The following is a 22,862-nucleotide window of genomic DNA, read 5'->3' as shown; positions in this document are numbered from 1 at the left end:
CGGGGATGAAGCTGGCTCCAAGCAACAAAGTAACTAGATGTATGCCATTGTGCCAGCAATGGGAACCATGTGCCTTATCTTAATGCTGCAGTGCCTTTGCACAGTAGAATATAGGATTCAGCTTTCTTTCTTTCTTAAAATGAGATTTCCTGAACCCTTTACTGCTAGTGTAATTATTTCCAAATGTTTTTTATTAAGTCATAAGGACTTAAAATATATCAAAATGTATAGGAAATTCCTCACTAATATAATATTTGTTATACAAGGTTCAAGCTATTCTTGTTTCATTGTGTAAAATATTTAAACAACATACTTTATTTAAGTATTAAGAAATACAGGAGACATTTGTAACGGGTGTGAAAGCAGCTGGGAATTTCAGTGGGTTGGATCCAAAAAAACACCAGCAAAAGGCATGGTCACAGAAGGGGGTGATTTGGGCCATTCACCTCTCAGGAGAGGCTTTTCAGGGAGATGAGGGGTAGGCAAGTTACCTTCCCCCTTTCACTGGTGTTTCTATGTATTCAGGTAAATGAAAGTTATTTTGAGCATGAGTATGAGGGATCACAGCATTGATGCTCTGACAAAATAACCAATGTGCTCCAGGTGGGGACAAGTCCTTGTTATAAAGAAGTTAATATTATAAACACACCATTTCATACATAACTGGTTCTTGCATCCACATTAGTATTTTTATTTTTGGTTCAGATTTGAGGAAGCATTAAATTATAAACCTAGGTTTAATTTAGCTATAAAACGATTTGTATACAGCAGAGAATTTCAGCCCATGTGGGACTTATATGATCATATTAGATTTTCTTCTTTTTCTCTACAATGGCTGGTTTTTTTTAGTCACCTTGAAGCAAAAACCTATTTGTATGCTGTTTTTGTGAATGGTTAGAAGTATGTTCAAAATTTTAGTCCAACTCGTATTCAGGTCTGCAAAATTTGGACTTCCAAATATGGATGTCTCATATTCTGAACAAATGTTTAACCATGTACAAGTCCTGCAATTCAGTGTGGATATCTGTCACATTGGTGAGTGATAAATAAATTTGTATATTCATGCAACCATTCTCCCCTGCCTTTTATTAGAAGCAGTATGCTAGAGTATCCAAAAGAGTATTTGAAAAAGCTTAGTACAAATATAGCTTTTAATATCAAAACAGGCTATCTAATGTTTTCTAGTGAAAAGCTAAGGCTTATAATGTTTATTAAAAACGGCTTAATTTCTTCTCACATTAAAACAAAATCTCTATTCAAGAATTTTGAAGAGAATATAAACATAAAACAGATGCACATGAAGATGTTAATATAGCAACCCATTTGATGTCACTAATTGTTTTGATTCCTAGAAGACCTCACAGGAAGCAGTAAACCTTGGTGGTTGAACAATACCTTTGCTTTTCCAACTTTACGTCCAATTAATCACAAATTAAGTAGTCACCATCGACTGAAGAGATCAATAAGCACTGAACGTTTTGTGGAGACGCTGGTAGTAGCAGACAAAATGATGGTGGGATACCATGGTCGCAAAGATATTGAACATTACATTTTGAGTGTCATGAATATTGTAAGTTTGATCCCTCTATATGTTAATGTAACTAATTTTAACATTGAGGGCATTAATTATGTTATTTTCAAATCTAAGAATGTACCAGCTGTATTTTCCAGGTTAATGACTGGGAAGTAAGTAATTCAAGTGTATTGCTCAGTTCTCTTGCAATGTTTCTAGTAAAGTCTGGACTGACATTGCTTTAGGAACTGGGTCCCCAACAAGCTTTCTCTTAGAAATGGCTCATGAAGGTGCTTGCTATCAAGTAAATCGACTTGTAGGTAGGCATCCAAGTAGCAAGTACAAGTGCAAGCTGCTAAAATGCAAGCTGCTTCTGCTTCAGTGTCTCACTCTGGATGGGGGGGCACTGCCTTCCTTTTGTTGGAGCTTGCAGTTGGTCACAACTCTTGTGCTAGGGTAGCAATGGCTATTGGTGCCACTGTGCAGAAGAGCCTCTGAGCATGCAGATGCACAATGTAAATAAACTTTGAGGGGACGCCTATAGTCCCCTAATCCCACGTGCATCTAAGACTGGTGAAATGTAAAGGGGGTACGCTTGAGGACATTGTTGATGTGGGAGCCTAATCTGCTCCTTGCCTCCAGCCATCCCTTAAACTCTGGCCCTAGATTCTCTCTTCTTGGTGACATGCTAATTTTCTATGTGCTGTAATTTTTAGTGTATGCAAAAGTGCATTCAAACATGAGTCCACAACTATAACCTGAAGTAGTACAGCCCACAGGTTTATCATCTCAGTGAGAACTAGGTCACATTAAAGTATAATAGCATGCTGGGAACTAGCTTTAATATTATGGAAAAATTGTTAGTACAAAAGCCCTGTGTTAAAACTAACAGCAGAATCATATTACCCACTGTAGCTTCTGTGGCACATGCAGAAGCCCTGTAAAAGTTATGTTGACATCTAACTACTTACACTCCCCTATCACCCCCACTTGCTCTGCCATTCTCCTCTATAAATGCATAGCTACCTTAATTCTTATGAGGAAAAGTAAATAATTGCACTTAGAAACAATGCTGTGTTGGGGAAAATAATTCCCACAACTTGATAGCACTTTAGGCAGTACTGTTAACAATTTGTCCTGGTTAAACATTTGCAGAATGTTTTTGTCTGACTTTATGTCTTTTCTTATTTTCTGGAGGTCAGGTTGCCAAACTTTACCGTGATTCCAGCCTAGGAAACGTTGTGAATATTATAGTGACTCGTTTAATTGTCCTTACAGAAGATCAGGTAAGAATGAGTTGTGACATAAATCTTAGTCCCTTAAAATATGAATCAAACAATCTAATTTTCATAATAATATACACCTAAAATTGTTTAGAAAAACAGTATTTGATGATAATATCTCATCTGCAGACATTTTATGATCTTAAAATTAGAAGAGATTAGAAAGATATTAATTTAAAGTGTTTTTCAAGATTTTCACTTTTATTTAAGGAAAATTACATCCTTGGGAAGTTTGCTAGAAAGTTGTCACTGCTTGTTTTCTGTTTTGTATTTTGAAACTAAGGGCTGCTTTAAATATTTAAATATTGTGTTTTCCCACATGAAGATTATCTCTCACTTTCTTTGTGGGGGAAGGTAACATTTGAAACTAATCTATACTTTATTTTTGTCAGAACAATGATTGAAGTTTGAAATTAAATCTGTAAAATCTATGTGCAAAAAATAAATTGTAGGCCAGATTTAACACAGATGAAAATTGGCAAGAAGAAATTATTCCTAGAAATCACTGCTTCTAATTATAGATCAGATTTAGACTTCAGAAGTCTTAACCACTGACCCTAGTAATTTGTTTGGAACATTTCTGGTATGCATGTTGTATTGCAGCCAAACTTGGAGATAAATCACCATGCAGACAAGTCCCTTGATAGCTTCTGTAAGTGGCAGAAATCCATTCTCTCTCACCAAAGTGATGGAAACACCATTCCAGAAAATGGAATTGCCCACCATGATAATGCGGTCCTTATTACTAGGTATGGTTTGTTGAAATTCTCTCATTTCTTCTCTTTTCTGTTTCTTATTTGTTTGTTTTTACAAAAGAGCTAGAGTTGAAGTATTTGTAGTAATGATACACAGGATAAAAATATTGCTTATGTTTCATATTGTAATAAAACAGTCAGTAGTTCGTACTATGACTTTCCATTCAATGTGGAAAATGTCTACTCATAGCATATCTGAAATGAATGAATGTGACTGTCTGTGGGTTTAACCCATACTTTACCTCCCATAAATAGAAAGGCTCCTTTTGTCCATGGAAAGCTTTTGATCCAGTGGAGGGATTCCAGTGATGGAATGGGGCACGAGGACTTTTTTGCTAACTCCTCCTCTTCCTGCAGTCCCTTATGCCTCTGAAATTGTGCTCCAGAAGGTAAGGGGACCCTTTCAAACAGTGTGGGAGATTGCACTGGGGGCTGCAGAGAGGTGAAATTAGCCAAAGTCATCTCCTCCCCTCACTGTCAACAGGAGCATCCCTAGAGTGGAACTTTGCTCAGGGGAAGCTCCAAGTGGCCATAACAAAATGAAGATCCAACACTATATGTTTAGCACTTTTAGAAATGGATTTTAAAATAAGGTAGAAAATGTTACAGAGGTAGAAATATTATTTTTCATACTGTTATTACTATCCTGAAGTATAGAGAATATTAAGGAAGATACTCTTAGCTGACATATTGGTAATGTTTCATGTATAATTTTTGAATAACATTTGGAGCCCCAGTCTCTGCAGGGCAGGGGTCCCAATTCTGGCCTAAAGTCATAATAACTTGCATATTTTCATTTATATTTCCCTGCGATTGCTTATGTTCCTGCAGATAAAGCAACACTATACAGTATTTCACTGCCTGTGTGATTTAAGGCTTCAGTTCTTTGCACACTTAACTGAAGAAACATCCCATTGAATTCAGTGGGACTTTCTTTTGAGCATCAAATGCCTAGAGATACATCAACATTTATCTAAATCAAGCTCAGCATAGATCCACTGATATCAAAGGACTTAAGTTAGTCATGAGTAACTTAAGTCTATTATTTTCAATGGTTCTGCTCCGATTTAGTCAGATACCACCTCATATGTTTATACATGATTTATTAGTGATGTACAGGCAAAGGATTTTTGCTCTTCATATGCTTTATAACACTTCAAAAATGAATTAAAGTACTTTTATTATAATTTTTGACAACTTTCAGTTTAATTGTTTTTATCTAAGCTAATGTCATATTTCATTTATTACCATCAGAGGTTTTGCTTTCCTTTTTTTCCTTTTATTACAAATTTCTGAACTGCAAAAGAAGGCTGGCTTAATGCATAGTTTTTATTTTACTATTCAGGATGTTAACATTTTTTTCCTGATCCTAATTTGTTGTTTGGAAATGATATTCAGGCCTACATTGAGTTTTAAGGGGAAGAAATTGAACGGTAGGCCAGTAGAACATTGTAGAAAGATTTACAATGCAATCCTATACATGTCTATTCAGAAGTAACTCCCATTTAGTTCAGTTGAACTTAACTCCCTGATAAATGCATATATGATTGCAGTCTCTGTAGACTTATAAGAAGTGCTAGAAATAAACCTTGCAGGTAATGACAGGCAGAAGTAATAATAATAACCGATCAAGGGGATGGACCATCTTCTATATGTTTGGGATTTTTTAGTGTAGAAAAGAGATAAATAAGATTTAAACGTTTATAAAAGTAAGCATGTTGTATACAATAAATATTTTTATGTGTGTCTTGTTTTACCTCTTCATAAGCTAAAATGGTTAAGAAATAGAAGGTCTTTGCATAAGCTATAGCTGTTTGGGTTATGGAGTTTCCTAGCTGTTGTTCACAAAAGTTCAGGGACTGCATGTCTATTACAGGGATGAAAAAAACCTTTTTTCTTGTCAAGAGTTGCAGCAGCTGATGCCTAAGCCAAAAGTGAGCAGGGCCACCCCTTTTCCTCTGACACATCCTTCTCTTGGTTGCTCCTCCCCCCTGCTCAGTAGGCTGCTAGAAGAGGGACAGATCACTCTTGCCAGAGATCTCAACTGATCACTTATAGATTGCCACCACCCTTCAGTTGTACCATCCATTTCAGCTTCTTCATCCTTGCTAGACGTCTGAACTGATTGCCTGCGGGTTTTTTTTCTTTTCTGCTTCCATTGTTCTATCCATTTTGGCTTTATCCCATTCACTCCTCCTTTTCTCCCTTCGAGCTTCCCACCATCCACATTAAGATAGGTCACCCCTTGTCTACCTCTTTCTCAGTTTGCCCATCATACATCATTAAAAATGATAATTCCTTCCTAATATATTCCAGTAACTCAGTGGCAGAGCTCCTGCTTTGCATCCAGAATGTCCCAGACATAATCCCCAGTATCTTCAGGTGGGACTGCCCTCTACATGAAACCCTGGAGAGCCACTGCCAGTCATTGTAGACAATACTGAGTGAGATGGATGAGTGATCCCACATGGGAGCATTTCTTTGTAGCAAATACACTGCTTTTACTGTTGTAATAGATTTGCAAGGTCCATACTTCATGCTCAATTGTAGCTTCAAATCTGTTGTTTTCCATTCACACAAGTAGGCGTTCCTCTGGGAAGGATTAATGTTATTGTTCCCTTGTGGCCCCGCCCTCTAATTTTACATTTTTACTCCCTCTGGTTCCTCCATTACATGGCACGTGCAAATATTTTTGACCTGCGCAGTATTTCCACTCCTTCCTGCCCCCATCACTTCCTGAAGTTTGGCGGTTGAAAATAAGATAACTCACCTTCTTTCTCTGCTGGCCCTTGCTTTTTCTGAGTTAATTTTTCCCCACTGGAAAAACAAATCAATATAATATAGATATTTTAAATAAAAAATCAATATTATATATTGATATTTTTGAGGCAACTTTTTTTAAAAAAATCCATTTCAGATTTTTTAGAAAAGAAAACCAGAAACCAGATGCGGAGAGATAAAATTCTCTCAGCAAAGATAGAGAATATGAGAAAGAATGATAAAATTTAATGGCAATTCCTATTGCTAGTTACAAGGAGTGAAAAAAGTTTACTTGGGGAGAAAGGGAGGAAAGAAGGAAGGCTGCAAACTGAAGGGGGAGGACAGAGCAGTGAAAAGTTGCTGGATAAAGCACTGGAAACAAAATGGAATTCATGGGAGAGTTAGTGGGTGGAGAAAAGGGAAGAACTGAAAGTGGTGATTCACCCACCTACTAAAAAACATAGAAGCAAACCGTCTGCAAAGAGGTGTGCAGTGGAGTAGAGCCGTATTGTTCTAAACTTTTTATATTATCAGCGGATTGGGTTAGAACAGATTTACTGTTTGCCAGTAGCATAATGTGAACTGTGTTTATTAAAAGGAGATGTGAGTAGCACCAAGCAAACAGTAAACCACCATGTAGATCAGCCCTCAGACAAGAGTAGCTTTCTATGTTTCCATGTTCCCGTGTCCATAGATAAATTTGTATTCTGAACCAGGCAGTTACAAACTTCAGCAATATTACAAATTGTACCTTAACTAGTGCAGTCTAAATTGATTCTTGTATTTTTTTTTATTCTTGTATTTATTGATTAAGAGTGAAGATATAACTAATCTTAACTTGTCTTAGGCATGTGTCGTTTCCAACAAAGGCTTGGAATGGCACGGAGTGAAATGCCTACTGCTACCTCTTGCCAGTTTTGAAATATCTTCACTGGCTCCGGGTTCATTCCCAAGCCTCTTTAAGATGCTGATTTTTTGTTTTATAGCTCTATACAGCTTTGGACTTGTGTAGCTCAAAGATCTCCTTCTCTTATTCTGCTTGGATGCTAAGATCTACTGAGGCTCTTCTCTAGGTGTCCTCAAAATCAGAGATAAAATGGATGGCAACCAGGGAGAGATTTTTTTTCCATTTGTGGTATCCCAGTTATTTAATGCCACCCAAGGAGTACACCTGGCACCCACCTTGTTATCCTTTGGGTGATAAGTTTTTATTCTCTCAGGTATATTAGTGATATTTACACCTTATAAAACATTCTTTAGTTTTTAGAGAGTATTCTACTCTGTTTCAACCTTCAACAAGCATGACAAAATTAGTTTGCACTGCATATGCACTGCTCACAAATTATTAGTGCTGTTGGTATGAGAAGAATGGTATTCTTTCCCTGTTCTTCCTATGTAAATGATTGATGCCCACAATTCTGACAGTACCAACCTTCTGTTTACTAATGGAAATCTTTACACATAACATACCATGTGCAGGAAACCTGTGGATCAGGCCCAAGTATGATTATGGCGGGCACAGATGATACTATGAAATTAACCAAAGCAGAAAGCAAGCTCTCATGCTTGGAGATGAAGTCACTTAGCTGAATAAGTAGACTGCAAGATAAGTGAAAAACCACTTAGAAAAGCTCTTGGGAAAGTTAATTATCTACATTTTAAATAAAGTAGTAGTCAGATGTGTGTGTCTAAATTGTGCACCATTTAAAAAGAAAATGTCTGTGCATCTGTTAATTGGTAAATTGTTTCTGAGATGTGTCAGAAATCTGTTTTACATTAGATTAGATAAAGAGAATCTGCTTAAACTCATGTCAAAACATGATTAAACAAAAGAAAATGTAAGGAACTGTTATCCTTAAAGTGCTCCACCAAAGGCCGTACTTTTTATTGAGGATTGTGCCAGGAGAGCAGTTGAGGGATCAGAATACTTGCAGCAACAATTGCTTCTTAATATATAAATATGATTTTATTTGTTTGTTTAACTTTGAAGATTTAATGTCAGTATTTCTCAGTCCCAGTAAATGTTAATAAGAGCTTACATTTGTTTGCACTTAATGTATACATAATTAAAGTAAAAGTAGGATCTGAACTGGCATTTAGATTGTTAGAAAGCTATCTTGACATTATTTTGTGAGAAATCCCTGGATGTAAATGGCTGAGTCAGTGCTGCATACCAGGATGGAGATCAGGTGCTCCCATCAAGAATGTTTGCACTGCTTCGCCTGTGCCTCTCTCCATCCTGGTATGCAGCAGCAACTCAGCTGAAGGGAAGTCAGGTGAGTGGCACAGCTCCACCATACCATCCACTACTTTAATCTGAACAACATAAACCAACATAACAATATAAAACGAACAGTAAAATACAAAAGAACCAATAATAAAAAACAAAAGACAGCAGATAAAACATTAAGTTGTACATTGTGTGAACTACTCCCTTTGTTTGTCCTGAGTATATGGGTAATCAGCTTCATAGAATCATAGAATAGTAGAGTTGGAAGGGGGCTATAAGGCCACCAAGTCCAAGTCCTAAGTGCAGGAATCCAAATTAACGCATACCTGATACGTGACTATCCAGCTGCCTCTTGAATGCCTCCAGTGTTGGATAGCCCACCACCTCCCTAGATAATTGGATCCATTGTCGTACCACTCTAATAGTCAGGAGGTTTACAGGAGCTTAAATCTGGCTTCCTGTAACTTGAGCGCATTATTTCATGTCCTATATTCTGGGATGATTGAGAAGAGATCTTGGCCCTCCTCTGTGTAACAACCTTTCAAGTACTTCAGGAGTGTTATCATATCTCCCCTCAGTGTTCTCTTCTCCAGGCTAAACATGCCCAGTTCTTTCCTCTTAGGGCTTTGTTTCCAGTCCCCTGATCATCCTCATTCCCTCTTCTGAACCCATTCTAGTTTGTCTGCGTCCTTCTTAAAGTGTTGTGTTCAGAACTGAATACAGTACTCAAGATGAGACCTAACCAGTGCCACATAGAGGGGAACTAGTACTTCACATGATTTGGAAACTATACTTCTGTTAATCCAGCCTAAAATAGCGTTTGCTTTTTTTGCAGCAACATCACACTGTTGGCTCATATTCAGCTTGTGATCAACAACAATTCCAAGATCCTTTTCACATGTAGCATTGCTGAGCTAAGTATCCCCCATCTTACCTGTGCATTTGGTTTCTTTTTCCTAGCAGTTATCTCTGTTAAATTTCATTCTGTTGTTTTTAGCTCAATGCTTTAGCCCATCAAGATAATAATAATAATAATAATTTTATTTATTGGTCGCCTATCTGTCCAGGTTAGTGGACACTCTAGGCGACTTACACTAGCTAAAAGCTATACATAATATACAATATACAAAAACAATCTACAGTCCTAACAATTTAAAATCAATTTCCAGTTAAAACATCATAAAATTAATCCTCCTCAATCCCATAGGCCTGCCTGAATAGCCAGGTTTTTAAGGCTCGACGAAAACCTATCAGGGAGGGAGCATGTCGGAGATCATACGGAAGGGAATTCCAGAGGGTGGGGGCCACAACCGAAAATGCCCTCTCTCTGGTCCGCACCAGCCTAGCTGTTTTAGCCGGTGGGACCGAGAGAAGGTCTTGAGAGGCTGATCTTGTGAGGCGGCATATTTGTTGATTCTGGAGGCGCTCCTTCAGATAAACTGGGCCGAAACCGTATAGGGTTTTAAAGGTCAACACCAACACCTTGAATCAGGCCCAGTAACCAACTGGTAACCAGTGAAGATCTATTAATACTGGAGTGATGTGATCACGGCGATGGCTGCGCTTGATCAAGCGCGCCGCCGCATTCTGTATCAGCTGTAATTTCCGGACCGTTTTCAAGGATAACCCCACGTAGAGCGCATTACAGTAGTCTAAGCGAGAGGAGACCAGGGCATGTATCACCTGTGGGAGCAGATGAACAGGAAGGTAGGGTCGCAGCCTCTGTATCAGATGTAATTGATACCAAGCTGCCCAACTCACCGCCGAAACCTGAGCCTCCATGGACAGCTGGGAGTCAAGAATGACCCCGAGGCTGCGGACCTGGTCCTTCAGGGGTAATCTCACCCCATTAAGTATCAGGTCTGTAATACCCAACCTTCCTCTGTCTCCCACAAGTAACACCTCGGTCTTATCGGGATTCAGCTTCAGTCTGTTCTCTCCCATCCAACCACTTACGGACTCCAGGCACTTGGACATGGTATCCACAGCCAACTCTGGTGAAGATTTAAATGAGAGATAGAGCTGAGTGTCATCCGCATATTGGTGACACTTCAGCCCAAAACTCCTGATGATAGCCCCCAGCGGTTTCACATAGATATTGAACAGCATGGGAGAGAGGATAGAACCCTGTGGCACTCCACAGTTAAGGGGCCTCATCTCCCAAAGCTATTCGTTGGTACCTGCCTGAGAGATAGGAATGGAACCACTGTAGAACAGTGCCCCCTACTCCCAATCCCCCCAGGTGATCCAAAAGGATACCGTGGTCGACGGTATCGAAAGCCGCTGAGAGATCCAGGAGGACAAGGAAGGTATATTCTCCCCTATCCAGTGCCCTCCTCATATCATCTACCAGGGCGACCAAAGCTGTTTCAGTTCCATGCCCAGTCCTGAAGCCCGATTGGAATGGATCTAAATAATCCATTTCCTCCAAGTGTGTCTGTAACTGTTTGGCCACCACTTGCTCAATCACCTTGCCCAAGAATGGTAGGTTAGAGACTGGGCGGAAGTTGTTCAACTCTTGGGGATCCAAGGAGGGTTTCTTTAAGATGGGCTTTATCACCGCCTCCTTGAGGGCTGATGGCATAGCACCCTCTTTCAAGGATGCATTTACCACTGCCTTGATCCCTTCGCTCAGTCTCTCTTTACAGCTCATTATGAGCCATGAAGGGCAAGGATCAAACAGACAGGTGGTTGGCTTCACAGTACTGAGCACCTTGTCCACTTCCTCAGAGGAAAGAGGCTGAAACCGATCCCATCGGACCGGAATGCAACTGGCTGACTCTGGCCCACTTCCTGTATCCACGGTGGACGGAATCATGCTCTTCAGACGCTCGATTTTACCAGCAAAGTGTTTAGCAAAATTATCACAGGAGATTTTTGATTGCTCCATGGGTTCTGGAGACACTGGACCGACCAGACTTCGGACCACTTGGAACAATCTCCTGGGACAGCACTCTGCTGACGCAATAGAGGCAGCAAAGAAATCCTTCTTCGCTGTCTTTGTTGCCACTTGGTAGGCAGTTATCGCTGCTCTAACCAGTGTCCGATCGTCTTCAGTGCGAGATTTCCGCCATCGGCGCTCAAGTCGTCTCACCTCCTGTCTCAGACCCCGCAACCGTGGTGTACACCAAGGTGCTGTCTGAGTTCTGTTCAGGGGGAGAGGACGTTTCGGAGCCACCCGATCCAAAGCCCCAGTGATCTCCCTATTCCACTCCATCACCAGGGTTTCGACCGGGCGACCTTCAGTCAGCTCGAAATCTCCCAGTGCATTCAGGAATCCCTGAGGTTCCATCAGGCGTCTGGGGCGGACCATCCTAATAGGTCCTTGTCCCCTGCGGAGGATGTGTGGCATCGAGAAGTCTATATTCACCAGATAGTGATCTGACCATGACACAGGGTTAGAAGAAACAGCCCCCATTTTCAGAGCACTTCCCTCCCCTCCCGAGACAAATACAAGGTCAATCGGATGACCGGCTACATGGGTGGGCCCTATATTACTAAGGTGCAGATCCTATGAAGTCATGGTTTCAATGAAATCCCGAGGGGCTCCCATGAGTGCAGTCTCAGCGTGTACGTTAAAATCCCCCACAACCAATAAGTTGGGGGAAAGCACCCGCACGCCCGAGACCACCTCGAGCACCTCGGTCAGGGAGTCTGCTGTGCAGCGGGGAGGACGGTACACAAGCAGAATCCCTAAGCTGCCCTTTGGGCCCAACCTCCAGTACATGCAATCAACAAACTTGGTCTCATGGAGAGGGGGTTTGGCGAAAACCAAAGATTCCCGATAGATGACTGCCACTCCCCCTCCCCGTCTATCAATCCTCGGCTGCTGTGCATATCGGAAACCGGCTGGACACATGGCCTCAAGTATAGGAGCCGAGGCCTCATCCAGCCAGGTCTCCGTAATACATACCTGGTCTGCGTTCTCATCCAAGATCATGTCATGGATGAGTGCTGTTTTTTGTACCACAGACCTGGCATTACACAACAGCAGTCGAAGATTGGATGGAGTTCTGCATCCCCCAGTTATCTTCTGGTTGTGGACAGGTCCGGAACAAGGGATGGATATTATGCATCTATCCCTTGTTCCCCTATGCTGGCGTGGCCTGCCACTTGCGCTTCTGCAGAATCTGCTGCCTAGCCTTTCAATATCATGGCCCCCCACCCTCTCCACAGTATCCCCCTCCGATCTACACATATCTCCCTCACTGTTCGTCAGTCAGGCAGGCCCGTGCCCTTTGATAACTCTAAATGGAGTCCTGTACCCCAGCGGCCACCCCCACCCTCACCACCCTCCCAGCGTAGATCTTCGCGACCAGGTGTCTCCTCGTCTTCCACTCCTCCTTTCTTCGTCCCCTCCCAAGGCCTAGTCCTTGGGGATGGCCAGCAAGAGCTGCGCCGCGCCACGTCACTACCACCGCTAGCCAAGTGCTACAGGCCAAGGAGGGTATGTCGCGCTGCGTCACACCGCCGATGTCATGGGCCAAAAGATTGTGTCTCCACTACGCCAATGTCACGAGCCAGAAGGGCGTATCACTCCCCCCGTCAGTGCCGCGGGGTGGGGGAGGCGCTGCCGATGTCTTGGGCCAAAAGGGTGCGCCGCACCTCACCCCCGCAGCTAGACGAAGGTGTATGGTGTTGCGCCGCCAATGTCGCCACGTCCTTCTACCCCTTAGATCTTTCAGTTTTGTTTCTGTCTTCCAAGGTATTAGCCAGCCCTCCCAATTTTGTATTATTTGCAAATTTGATAAGCCTACCCTACACCTGCTCATCCAAGTCATGTTGAAGAGCACTGGGCCCAGGACTGAGCCCCGTGGTATTCCACTCATTACCTCTCCCCAATTTGAGAAGGAAGTATTGATAAGCACTCTTTGAGTATGATTCTGGAGCCAACTGTGGATCTACCTGATAGCTGTTCCATCCAGCCCAAATTTTGCTAGCTTACTAATCAAAATATTATGGGGCACTTTGACAAAAGCTTTGCTGAAGTCAAGATATGCCCACAGCATTCCTACAGTCTACAAGGGAGGTTACCTGTTTAAAAAATGAGATAAGATTAGTCTGGCAGGATATGTTCTTAACAAATCGTCCCAGAGTGCAGGACATGGAATAATGGGCTCAAGTTGCAGGAAGCCAGATTTCGACTGGACATCAGGAAAAACTTCCTAACTGTTAGAGCCATACGACAATGGAATCAATTACCTAGAGAGGTAGCGGGCTCTCTGACACTGGAGGCATTCAAGAGGCAGCTGGACAGCCATCTGTCAGGAATGCTTTGATTTGGATTCCTGCATTGAGGAGGGGATGGACTTGATGGCCTTATAGGCCCCTTCCAACTCTACTATTCTATGAAATCCATGTTGGTTTCTAATAATCACTGCATTGTTTTCAAGGCGCTTGCAGATTGACCGCTTTATAATCTGCTCCAGAATTTTCCCAGGGATTGATGTCAGGCTGACTGTTCTGTAGTTCCCAGGTTCTTCCTTTTTGCCATTTTTGAAGAAAGAGACAACATAAGCTCTCCAGTTGTTGTCCGGCACTTCCTTCCTTTCTTGCTTCTCCAGTTGTCTGGCACTTCCACCCAACCTTCATGATTTTGCAAAGATAATAGACAATGGATCCAAGAGTTCTTCAGCCAATTCCTTCATTACTCTAGGATACAGTTAATCGAGCCCTGGAGATTTGAACAACTTCAAAGTAATTAGGTATTCCTTGACCATTTGTCTGTCAATCTCAAGCTGCAATCCTGCCCCTTCAACAGTTCTGCTCCTTGTATTTCACGTTTGCAAGGAGGGTCATAGACCCTCTTTTGGGAGAAGACTGAGCCAAAGTAGGAATTGAGCACTTCTGCCTTTTCTTTGTCATCTGTTACCATTTTGCCATCCTCACTGAATTTCTTTTATCTGTCTTTTACTATGGATGTACCTAAATAAAGCTTTTTTGTTGATTTTAGCATCCCTCGCTAACCTCAGCTGATTCTCAGCTTTAGCCTCTTCCTTTTTGGCCTGGCCTTCCTTCCACTTCCTATATGTATCTTTTTTTGTTTTCAGGTCATCAAACTTTTTTGTGCTGGCTTCCACCTTTTTTCCTTGATGGAATTGTTTGCGATTGTGCCTTTAGAATTTATTTTTTTAGAAACTCTCATTAGGGTTGTTTGCCATGGGACCTATCTTAGCATTGTTCCGAGTTTATTAAAATCGGCTTTCCTGAAGTCCAGGGTACACATATGGCTAATCTCAGCCTTTGCTTCCTTTAAAATCAAGAACTCAAGTATAACATGGTCACTTTCCCCAGAATTCCTGTAACTGCCACTTCATCCACTAAGTCATCTCTGTTGGTTAGAATCAACTCAATGACAATTGATCCTCTAGTTGCTTCCTCCACTTTCTGTAGGAGAAAGTTATCAGCAACACATCAGGAATTTCTTGGAGGGCCTGTGTTTGGCAGAATTTGTCTCCCAACAGATATTGACCTAATTGAAATCCCCCATTACTACTACATCATGCCTCCTTGAAACACAGTTTGCTTTTCAAAAGTTTCATCCTCATCTTCTCCTTGATTGGACTGTTGGTAGTAGACTCCAACCACCACATTCTTTTTATTCCTTGCCCCATTTATTTTAATCCACTCTTGGTGGGGCTACCAAGTTCATCCTCCTGTATTTCCGTGCCAGGATATATATATTTAACATATAGTGCAACTCCGCCTCCAGTTCTATTCCTTCTCTTCTTTTTGAACAAGTTATATCCTTCAGTTGCTATATTCCAGTGATGGGAGTCATCCCACCAAGTTTCAGTTATACCTGTCAAGTTGTATTTACCCTTCTGCAGTAAGAGTCCAAGTTCATCCTGTTTGTTTCCTGTACTCTGGCCATTAGTATAAAGACATCGAGGACCACATTATTTGTGGTCTGGCTTCCTTCCTACATTTTTATGAAAACTATTACAGGGCCCTAACAGAGCTGTCCTCTCATTTTTTGTGCTTTTTATGTGACTGCGCTCACCAGTATGGAGTACTGGCACTCCTATTTTTGCTGCCCATGGATTGTGTGCTGGCACCCACAGCACTTTTATCAAGGAATGAGTAATAGGTTGGGATGCACAAGTGGGTCAGGCAGTAATTTTTAGCAACAGCATTACCCACCATTTTTTTCTTTTTCGGTTTTGTTTTATAAAGAAAGAGGGGGTTAGCACCAGATGCAAAACAAGATAGGATTCCTGGACTTAATAGTTGCAAGGAAAGACACAGGGCTGGCACCAGGTATGACTGGGCCCTTGGGCACCAGCTTGCCCCGGGCCTGTGGCATCTGCCTACACACCCCACCTACCTCTCCATCGCGTCATGAGAATGCCCTGTGTGTTGCACGTACATTCCTGCCATCAACCAAGATGGCAATGGGGGCTTCCCTAAGGGGCAAATGCGCCTGCTGCCATCTTGGTTGATGGCATGCATGCACGCACACATGCCTGCCATCAACCAAGATGGTGCCATGGGCATCAATCTCTTAGAGAAGCCTCTGCCACCATCTTGGTTGATGGCAGGTATGTGAGCGCAGCGTGCACAGCATTCATGGTAACAGGAGAAGTAGGTGGAGCATGTGGATGGGCATCATGGGCCTGCACCGTCTGGGGGGGGGCTGGGAGTTCCCTCTGTGTGATCTGCAGTAGGGTCAGGAGTCAACACTGCTGTGGATTGCAGAATGGGAGCACTACCTTCCCACCCTAAGGAGGGGCCCTTTAGGGGCCCCTCCAAGTCACAGGGCCCTCATCCAGGGCTCAACCTGGCCACCCTCTGGTGCCAGCCCTGGAAGGACACATAGCTTTTCTCACCATGAAGGAGATATTCTACCAAAATTCCCTTGCCAATGCAACTATGAAAGATATACATCCTTGACCTCTCTTTTATCTGGTAATCCTGGAGACAAAAGCAAAAACAAGGACATGTATTGTTAAAAAGTGTGTCCTATATTGCAGGTCACAGTTCAAAGGTCTAGGCCTAAAAAGGTTAAAGACTAGTGGTTGAAATAATCAGTGTGAGTAGACTGTTAAGTTCCACTGGCACATGTGTATAAAGTCTGAATTAACTGATATATAAAATCAGAGTCAGGTTTTAAAAGAAGCTTTCAGAGATTTTTAAATGCTGTATGTTGACTAACTATATCCTTATAGAGGTTACAAACTAAAGAAGTTATATGCATGCATGAAACACAATTGCATACTTAGCCAGAGTTTGTTTTGATGTTGCCACCAAACCAGTTTCTATTATCTACTGTTGAAGGGATACATTGCTGTTAAGCTTTAAAAGCAGCTCTGGGAGTTGCTGTGATGCCAAATCAAATGTTGCAGCTGCTCATGCAGTTATGTTCTGTCTATGTATATCATTTCTTTGCACTACAGTGTTAGAATGTTCTCTTTTCCCCTTAGCACATCTTATTTCATTATAGTACAACTATGCAGTTAGAGTGTAGTCCAGAGGTATTGCTTATAGAACATGGGAGAGATCTTTGAGGGGAGAGATGATTTTAAAAGCTTGTATCTCCAGGTGCAGGAGTCATGTGCATGAAGGAGAATTTCTCTTAAATTTGCTGCCAAACATTTTGGCAGAGGTGTGTATGAAAAGAGTCTTGCTTGCTAGGGGAGCTGATTAAATTAGAGACAAATGGATGCAAAGAAGTACTAAATGATGATGAGTAGGATTCTAAGAGTTACTTTATGTACTGGGCATTAATTATTGTTGGTCCCATACTGTGGAATACTCTTCTAGCAGAGATTTGGCAGGCAACCTTGCTTTTGACTTTCAGGTGTCTCTTGAAGACATTTTAATGCCAACAGGCCTATGCAGTTGTCTAAATTTTTTTTGAATGATTGTTCTTTATTGCTTTAAAAGGGTTTTTTTATGTTGCTCTACACCATTTATTTATTTATTATTTAATTTATATCCCGCCCTTCCTCCTAGCAGGAGCCCAGGGCAGCAAACAAAAGCAGTAAAAACACTTTAAAACATCATAAAAACAGACCTTAAAATACATTAAAACAAAACAACTTTAAAAACATTCTTTAAAAAAACGTTAAAAATATCTTAAATAAAAAGGGTTAAAAACATATTGGTTGGGGAAAAATCCTGATGTTTTGTGAGAGGGAGGTATATAAATACTTTTATAAATAAAATAAAAGGACTGTATGTAAGCCTTGGGGAAATCTGGGATATACAGCAAAGCAGTGAGTACTTTTTAAAATGCAAACCAGTGCATCTAGTTATTTAGCATTGAAGGAAAATACTAAGGTATAAAGTAGGTTTAAGTTTCAAGATTAAATTACAATAATACCTCAGTTAATGGTTACATGCATTCCTGGACATAACTTCTTTAACAGAAACTTCAGTACCAGAGGTAAGAATAATGTGGAAAGAATTGGGATAGTTTCCTACACCACAAAAAAAGAACAGTTCAACGTATTTCAGCAAACCTTTTATTCAAAATTAACAATACACATGTCTGAAACAACCAGGTCAGGTAACCCTTGCATACAGACCACTTGAAGGCTTCTTCCAAAATGCATCCAGGGATGCCTGCCTTGCCTTTTTTCTTGTATCATGTAACATCTTGCTATAGCAGGCTAAAGCTTTGAGCACAGTTCTCCTCTCTCTACACTCAAGCAGGCAGACAAAGGATAACCACCACCACCACCCTATACTTGGTCTCTCTCTCTGCTATCCTCCCCTTCACTCGAGCAGACGTGTCTGCAGTAAACAGTGCTTCCAAGGCACCCAAAGCACTGTTTACTGCGGAGGCGCCTGCACCACCTGGCAATGAGTGCCATTTCAGCCATGCGGGACAGAACTGCATGCAGCAGCTGCAATCCACTAGACAAGGAGCCAAATTCTGACTATGTTAGAGTGTGTGCCCCCTCCATGTCCCCTGAACCAAAAAAAGACTTTGTTAAAAGGAGCTTCTTTCCTGGAGGATTTGTTAACTGAGGTGTTACTGTATAGTGATTTTTTTTTGTTTGCATTTTTATCCTAATTAGTTGCCAATATCAGCAGCTGACAGATGTAAGACACGTTGGCTTGGTTCAGATATTCAATTCCTGGCTTGCTCAGCCATAGTTTAGCAGGTAGTAATGCATGCTTTGTTCTCGCCCCTTTCCTTGCATCTTCCTTTCATTTACATTAATTAATTTAATTAAACCACAGTTTAACTATTATGTGTGAAATGGGGAACTGTGCTTTAGTATCAGTTTTCTAACCAGGATCTTCAACCACAGTTTGAAGGTGGTTTAAGATCCTAGTTAGTAAAATGACATTAAACCATAGTTACCTGTTTTGGATGTATCAGCTACCTGTGGTTAAATGTAAACTCTGAGGATGTAAATGCTGAGGAAGAGAAGAAGCAAGGGGGAGGGGTTAGCAAAACAGGAATTGGGTGTCTGAACTAGGTAATTGGCTCAACTCAGATGTTAATGCTAGAGTTTAGCTTTACATGAACAGACTTGCTTGAGCTTCTAGCTCACATGCTCCTCCTGCTTCTCTGGCATTTCAGTGAGGAGAATGGAAGCATCTGCTTCCTTTTTAATGCTAACAGCAGTTTATCAATATGTCCGAAAAGGACAAACCGTGCTTAATGTAAACGATGATTTATTAACAAGCCAGGATCATAACCATGGTGTTTCAACCTGGCATGTTTCAACAAACCATAGTTTAAACCAGCCATTGTCATGTTCAAACATAAAGATAAACCATAGTTAATATTAAACAAGGAACAGACACTTCCAGTCTCTCCTCAGAACCCTGAGAGGGGATGTGAGAAGGAAGAGAGCACAAGCCCAAGGCTCACTCATGGCATAGTATTAAATACAAACCTGGCCATTTTGAGCATTTAGAACACTAATTTCTATTGTGGTAAGCTTATGGGTCCAATAATTTTGAATATTTTAGTTATTCTGCCTTCTGAGAAATATATTGCTTGTGCTTTATATCCCCATTCAGTGGGGATTTTTGAGTGGTATTACAAGTGAAGAACTTAATTTAATAAAACGTAGGTAATTTCTTGTTGCTGGCAGCTTTGCAAGAAGATTTAACTCAGCCTTGTGAACAGTTGCCATGTTGGCTGTTTCTGCTTTTCCATGCCAGGCATGGAACGGGTGGCATTGGGGGATGAGGTTTCAGACCCTTGGCCTCTCAATTGTGGAGTGCCACAGGGCTCTGTCCTCTCCCCCATGCTATTCAACATCTATGTAAAGCCGCTGGGGGCCATCATCAGGAGATTTGGGCTGCAGTGTCACCAATATGCGGATGACACTCAGCTCTATCTCTCGTTTAAGTCCTCACCAGAATTGGCTGTGGACACCATGTCCAAGTGCCTGGACTCCGTAAGTGAATGGATGGGAAGGAATAGGCTGAAACTGAACCCTGACAAGACTGAGGTGTTGCTCGTGGGGAACAAGAGAAGGTTGGGAGATATGGACCTGGTGTTTAATGGGGTAAAATTGCCCCTGAAAGACCAGGTCCGCAGCCTTGGGGTCATTCTTGACTCCCAGCTGTCCATGGAGGCTTAGGCTTCTGCAGTGAGCCGGGCGGCTTGGTATCAACTTCATCTGATACGGAGGCTGCAACCCTACCTTCCTGCCCATCTGCTCCCACGGGTGATACATGCTCTGGTCTCCTCCCGCTTAGACTACTGTAATGCGCTCTACGTGGGGTTACCCTTGAAAACGGTCCGGAAATTACAGCTGATACAGAATGCGGCGGCACGTTTGATTAAGAACAGCCGTCGCCGTGATCATATCACTCCGGTGTTAGTAGATCTACACTGGTTACCAGTTGTCTACCGGGCCCAATTCAAGGTGTTGGTGCTGACCTTTAAAACCCTATACGGTTTCAGCCCAGTTTATCTGAAGGAGCGCCTCCAGCATCACCAATTATGCCGCCCGACAAGATCAGCCACTCAAGACCTTCTCTCAGTCCCACCAGTTAAAACAGCTAGGCTGGTGTGGACCAGAGAGAGGGCATTTTCGATTGTGGCCCCCACCCTCTGGAATTCCTTTCCTTTCGATCTTCGTCATGCCCCCTCCCTGATAAGTTTCCGCCGGGCCTTGAAGACCTGGCTATTCAGGCAGGCCTATGGGACTTCTGGGATGGGTTAGCTTTTAATACTGTTTAGTTTAATTATTGAATGTGGTTTTTTGGATTTATATTGTATTTATTATGTCAGTGTACGTCGCCTAGAGTGACCGTTAATTCGGCCAGATAGGCGACTCATAAATAAAATTTTATTATATTATTATTTTATTATAGAGTGACCCAAGACTTTTCCTTGCAGCATTTAATCCTGTTGCCAATGTGTATAGCCTACAATGAGATCATGGCTGTAGAAGTTATTGCAAAGCTATGCCATGTCCTAGTGCATTGGAATAAGCCTTCACAGTGAGGGTAGATCCCAGATGTGTATTGCTTCCAGAGGCTGGATGATTGCTGAAACAAAAAGCAAGTGGCAATGTTTTCATGCCTGTAGAATATCCACATTCTGCCCTCCATATGCCATAGTCTCCAGAGCCAGAACTGTGCAATTAGTTCAGGAAAGACTGCATCCTTGCACTGACTAGTGTATTCCAAACATAACAGTGAGAAGGCATGGCATTTTATTGCAAAATGTAATTTCCCATGTTAGATGCCCCAACAATATTTGTATACTCAATATGGGATGGTTTATCCTTATCAATTAACTTATTTTGTTGATGCCAAAAATAATCTCCATTTATTCAAACAAAATATTTTTAAAACTGCAAAATGCTTGTGTGTACTTTGGTTCATTTTCAAACAAACTGTAGCTGATGTGATTTCTTACTGCTATTTATGTCTTGTCACTGCTAGAGGAAGGCTTGGGGATTTTCAGGAGAACTAGCAAAGCTTTAAAATCTTAACAGCCCATTAACTGCAGGATATGGTTCATGGGATTTAATGGGTACTTGTTAAAGTGAGACATAATTATTCCATTGCAGGAGGGTGGGCAGGGAGGTGGTGGAACTATATAAATGTTTGTTTTTCCTGTTTTCCCCCCTCACCATAATAAAATACTAGAGCTGCCTTAAAAAAAACTTAATCAAAAAGCATTGCTGAAAATATATTTGCTTAATTCTTAACACTTCATTTCACAAAATATATTATCAATTTGTTTGAAGAAACCTTTAGTGATTTTTATATGTATGGTATTCATTAAACTACATTTTACATTGCATTGAAGTGGCACTTACTTTGCTCTACTTTAAAAACAACAACAGCTTATAAGAATAGTCCTGTAAACAGCCCTAAGCTAATATCTATGGTATAATAAAACTGTCTTTAGAGTCTAGGTATATTTTTTAAAACAAACACGCAGTCATGATTTGAAGTGCAAGCCAGCCTCCTTTTCAAATGAAAAATGCATATAAAAGCCAGTGTGGTGTAAGAGTTAGTGTGCTGGACTGGGACCTGGGAGACCGGGGTTCAAATCCTTGCTTTGCCATGAAGCTCACTGGGTTGTCTTTGGCCAGTCACTGTCTCTCAGCCAGGGTTGCTGTGAGGATAAGTCAGGAGAGGAAGAACCATGTTTGTGCCCACCAAAAAGTGAGATATAAATGTAATAATAAATACTGTGTTAAACCAAATTTGTGGCTTCTCATAAATTTATCTACTTCTCATTCTACTGTAGATTTTAAGCCTAAACCCAAAATTAATTTATTGTTACTAATGTTAAATCCTTGCCCTTTGAAAGATGTTGTTAAATAGTTTTCTGAACTGAAAACTGAACTTGACTGCTTATGCATTTATTCTCTCCTCTCACCCCAACACCTCCAGCAGTGTTGTCACAACTGACTGAGATGCTACTCATTGTCTTTTCCTGTCTTTTTCTCTGCACTTGCATCCACAAACAGGTTTTCTCAGCTGTGGCTAAAGGTCTGGGAGAAATGAAATGCAGTTGAATATATTGGCAGCAATTTAACAACTGCCCTAATAAACTTACATGCCAGAAAAGGATTCCTGCATTTTTGTCCAATCCGTCCCCCACTTAAAGCATAAATCGGCTATACAGAAAAAATGGTGGCAGAGTTCTTTGGAGGTGTGGATTCTTGCCAAGAGCTTAGCTATGATGTCTTCATTAAAGGGACAAGTGAGCACGTTGAAAGTTTTGAGTGAGCAGCAATTGAGAACCTTAAATTTATGAATTTCCCCCCAAGCACTATGCAAGAATTACAAACATCTTTATTGGGTTGAATGGAAACCAATTTTTGGCTACTAAGTTATTTTTATAATGTTCTATAAATCACTTTAATTACAGATGTTTTTAA

The 22,862-nt window shown here is 41.4% G+C and overlaps 1 protein-coding gene across 7 annotated transcripts in view; it reads left to right on the top strand.

The window, feature by feature from the left end:
- ADAMTS6 (ADAM metallopeptidase with thrombospondin type 1 motif 6) overlaps positions 1 to 22,862 on the top strand; it is a 241,066-nt gene that overhangs the window by 39,012 nt on the left and 179,192 nt on the right. For 6 of the 7 annotated variants that reach the window (XM_061619209.1, XM_061619173.1, XM_061619163.1 and 3 more), the window contains 3 exons: positions 1,353 to 1,570; positions 2,716 to 2,799; positions 3,400 to 3,545. In XM_061619209.1, the coding sequence (XP_061475193.1) occupies positions 1,353 to 1,570; positions 2,716 to 2,799; positions 3,400 to 3,545 (448 nt within the window). The remainder of the gene's footprint in view (positions 1 to 1,352; positions 1,571 to 2,715; positions 2,800 to 3,399; positions 3,546 to 22,862) is intronic. The other variant, XM_061619218.1, reaches the window with a different exon arrangement.

This window comes from Rhineura floridana, chromosome 1 (assembly GCF_030035675.1).
Source record: "Rhineura floridana isolate rRhiFlo1 chromosome 1, rRhiFlo1.hap2, whole genome shotgun sequence".
NCBI classification, from domain to species: Eukaryota; Metazoa; Chordata; class Lepidosauria; order Squamata; family Rhineuridae; genus Rhineura; species Rhineura floridana.
This window is presented reverse-complemented; position numbering and strand designations above follow the sequence as displayed.